This window comes from Arachis hypogaea, chromosome 14, assembly GCF_003086295.3.
Source record: "Arachis hypogaea cultivar Tifrunner chromosome 14, arahy.Tifrunner.gnm2.J5K5, whole genome shotgun sequence".
In the NCBI taxonomy this organism is placed as follows: Eukaryota; Viridiplantae; Streptophyta; class Magnoliopsida; order Fabales; family Fabaceae; genus Arachis; species Arachis hypogaea.
The window spans coordinates 34382509-34386167 of record NC_092049.1 but is presented as its reverse complement, the minus strand read 5'-3'; the positions used below and the strand labels follow the sequence as shown (position 1 = coordinate 34386167).

The 3659-nt window shown below is 37.2% G+C and overlaps 1 protein-coding gene across 1 annotated transcript; it reads left to right on the top strand.

The window, feature by feature from the left end:
- Positions 1-1221: 1221 nt before the first annotated feature.
- Positions 1222-3061, top strand: LOC112741947 (BOI-related E3 ubiquitin-protein ligase 1). Its single transcript, XM_025791141.3, has 2 exons — positions 1222-2209; positions 2303-3061. The coding sequence occupies exons 1-2, from the start codon at positions 1781-1783 to the stop codon at positions 2861-2863; spliced, it is 990 nt and encodes a 329-aa protein (XP_025646926.1). The 5' UTR covers positions 1222-1780; the 3' UTR covers positions 2864-3061.
- The last annotated feature ends 598 nt before the right edge of the window (positions 3062-3659 follow it).

Sequence of the window (3659 nt, the reverse complement as noted above, 5' to 3'; positions counted from 1 at the left end):
AATATGATTAGGAATTTAAAATTAATATAAAAATAATTAAAATTTTTAAAAACACGAAAATTTAATTATAAAATTGATAAAATTATATATTTTTTATTATTTTAACAAAATTATATGAATCAACAAAAATATTTAATCATAATTTAAATATTTATTTTAGTTAAATGAAATTTAACATTCCAAAAATAGAATTATATACTTAATTGAGCAGATACATAAACCCATTAAAATTCATTGATATAAGAATCTTAATAAAAATATTTGATAGGCCTTTTCCATAAAATTAGTGTGAGAATCCGATACAAACGAATCCATCAAATCGTAAAAACTTCCGTTTCCCAGAGATAAGAAAGAAACAGGAAATTTCTATAGGAATATGCAAAATCGTTACAATGAAAGGAATGCACATTATTGGGCGGTGGCAGATGAATATAAATGTTGATCCAAAATTATTGTGGTCCATTAAAAAATATCTTTATCTTCGGTTCACTAAAAATGAATTAAGCACCACTAATCTAATTTAAAAAATAAAATAAAAATTAAATACTTTTTAAATAATAAATTTAAATATTTTATTGATATAATAATATATAATTTAATAATTATATATTTTTTTATATAAAAGGATAAATTCATAAAATAAGGTTGTCTAGTAGTACCTGCAGTGGTTGGATGGAGGGTGAAAGAAAAGAAAATGATGCTATACTGCAGGCATTGATTGTGGAGAGGGGTGGTAGCATGGCCAGCCATATGGCCTGCATCTGCATTTGCCTCTCTCTCTTCACCTTATTTGTTCGTACAGCGACACAACAGTTAAAACAAATGGACCAAGCCACTGCACCGGAGAAGATGGGTGTGACTGTAGATGTGGGACCCATTCAGGGCTCAGCTTTCTTGTCTCCAATACACCCCTCCCATCACGCACCTTGCACGTGCTACCCCACCCTTTGGCCCCATTCATTCTCTCCTGGACCCACGTGTCCTCTTCTCCCCACCGCCACGTCCTGCCAAAGAGTCCGCGCGTAGTTCCGTCAATGACTCAGTGTCACCTGTGTTTCTCAAACTATATTATATGTCATAATAATAAATAATAATAATAATTACGTGTAATATAATAACAGTGCTTTCATTGAGTTTCTAACCGTTACAAAATCATCCAATTCTATATTATTTTACTATATATTATGTTTTCTAGAAATGACTGGGTCCTGCCAATTACCTGAAAGGCAGGGAAAGATGTATATCTCATCTATTAGCTTACATGATTAAAGTCTTTTGTCATTGTTTCCAAAAACAAAAAATATTACAACATCAAGATAACAGTAGAATATAAACGAAAAAGCTGAAACCCCGCAAATTCCAAAACGAGTGAAAGAAGAAAAGTTAAAAGGGGAAAAAAATAAAGAAGGATACCCACAATCCCACATCACATCACATGTTTTCACTATACTAAATAGCACCTACTATTTTTTTAATTAAAGAAACAAATCTAAACCGAGGGGTAATTAAAGGGAATTGAATATGATAGATTGTTAATTAATTTATTATAAATGGAGGGAGAAATGGGGATAGGGGGTTAGATTTTCTCTGACTAGGAAGATGCGTTTGACTTTCTCTCTCTTGGTAAATAAATAAGCGAGACAGAGTCATCAACGCTCCTTTAGTAGTGGGCACCCAGTCACGCAGAAACCACAGCCCTGTTAATATTCTCTCCTCAATTGCAAGAAACAAGAGGAAAGAAAAAGAAGAGGAAAACCGAAAACACGAGAAGTAACCAACTATGGCAGTGGAAGCACCTCACAACCTCTTCCCTCCACAACAGTTTGTGAGTAACACAGAATTCATCAAGCTGAGCCACAACCAGTACCAGCAGCACAACATGATGATGGACGCTGGAATAATAACCATGAATAACAACAACAAAAATACAGCTTCAACAACAACAATGCCGGAATCGTTGCTGATGCCTCTCTACGCATCCTGCGATCCAAACTCGATAAACAAATCAGACAGCGGCCTCACATATCACCACCGCATCTCTCTCCCTCGGAAGCGTTCCAGAGAAGACTCCATAGCTGAATCATCCAACGTCCTCCCGCTTCCTCAGAAAAGCAAACTCTCTTCTCCCTTCCTCCACCACCATAACAACCTCCTCCTACACCACCTCAACAGCCAACACTCCGAGATCGACCAACTCATCTCCCAACACGTAAGCTTAGCTTCTCCATTCCGTTTCCGTTTCCGTTTCCGTTTCTGCTTTTGGAACTGCTCTAACGATTTGCTTTGTTCATCTAACTGACAGACGGAGAGAGTGAGATTGGAACTGGAGGAACAGAGAACGAGGCAGTCAAGAACGTTTCTGACCGCAATCCAAGAAGCGGTTATCACGAAGCTGAAGGAGAAGGACGACGAGATTCAAAGAATGGGAAAGCTCAACTTTGCTCTACAAGAACGCGTAAAATCGCTCTGCCTCGAGAATCAGCTATGGAGGGACCTCGCTCAGACCAACGAAGCCACCGCCAACTCCCTCCGATCCAATCTAGAACAAGTCCTCGCTCACGTCGCCACCGACGACCACCACCAACACCACAACAACAATAACGGTTACGGTTACGACGACGAGGCGGAATCGAGTTGCGCCAGCAACAACCGCCACCTCCGCCTCGAGGATGACGCCGACGACGGAGGAGACTCCGGCGCCGCCGCAGTGAGGATGTGCAAAAAATGTGGGGAGAGAGAGTCGATAGTGTTGCTGCTGCCGTGTAGGCATCTCTGCCTCTGCACAACGTGTGGGTCCACCGTTCGGAACTGCCCTCTCTGCAATTCTGGCATCAATGCCAGTGTTCATGTTAATCTCTCTTAGCACTTTTTCTTCTTTTTTTTTTTTCATACTTTGTTTTCAAATACCATCCAAAATTAGATGAAATTAGTTTTTTTTTTTTTTTGCTTTTTGTTTCTTTTGGGTGTCCAAAGGGCAGTGTAATCGTAGATAGAGTTGACTCTAGAAGGGGAAAAAAATTAGAATTCTTTTGTTAATGTACAGATTTTATTTGATTTTTCACTTTTTCTTACTGTTTTTATTTTTATTTTTTGTTCCCCTCGTTTCATAATTTGGTTATTTATTTCGTAAATCGGTTACTACTATTAGGTCGTGGATTTGGTGGGAACCGGTGGCCGTTAGAGTAGAACTTCTTGCTACTACAAATTCAGCTTCAAAGTTTTAATTAAAGAACAATAACTGCTGATTTTTATTGGAATTTAATCGTGATGAAGTTCTATTGTTGACAAAATGTCTTTGATTCAATTCAAAATCAAACCAGATTAGGCGTTAAGTTGTTCATTTTATTTAATGTTCTTAAATTTGAGCTGTGTACGGATCTTATTTCATCAGCACAATGAAGGGGTGGTTGAAGAAATTACGCTACGTTGTTTTTAAAATAAATTTAACATTGTTATTGTCTTATTGATTAGTCATGGCTATGACAATGAAATCTTTATCTTGATTTAGGTACCTCTTAATATATAATTTAAAAATATAAATAATTTTTGAGTAAGTGATAAGTGATAACTGATAAAGTGGAGGGAATTATTTAGGGGGTGATGAGTAAGATTTTGGCGGGTTGTGTCATTCTGGGTGTAATCTTTACCAGAAAAGAAAT

Coding starts and splice junctions, on each gene's coding strand:
- LOC112741947 (XM_025791141.3), top strand. CDS start 1,781: ATGGCAGTGGAAGCACCTCACAACCTCTTCCCTCCACAACAGTTTGTG. Junction 2,210..2,302: donor ACCAACTCATCTCCCAACAC/GTAAGCTTAGCT, acceptor TCTAACTGACAG/ACGGAGAGAGTGAGATTGGA.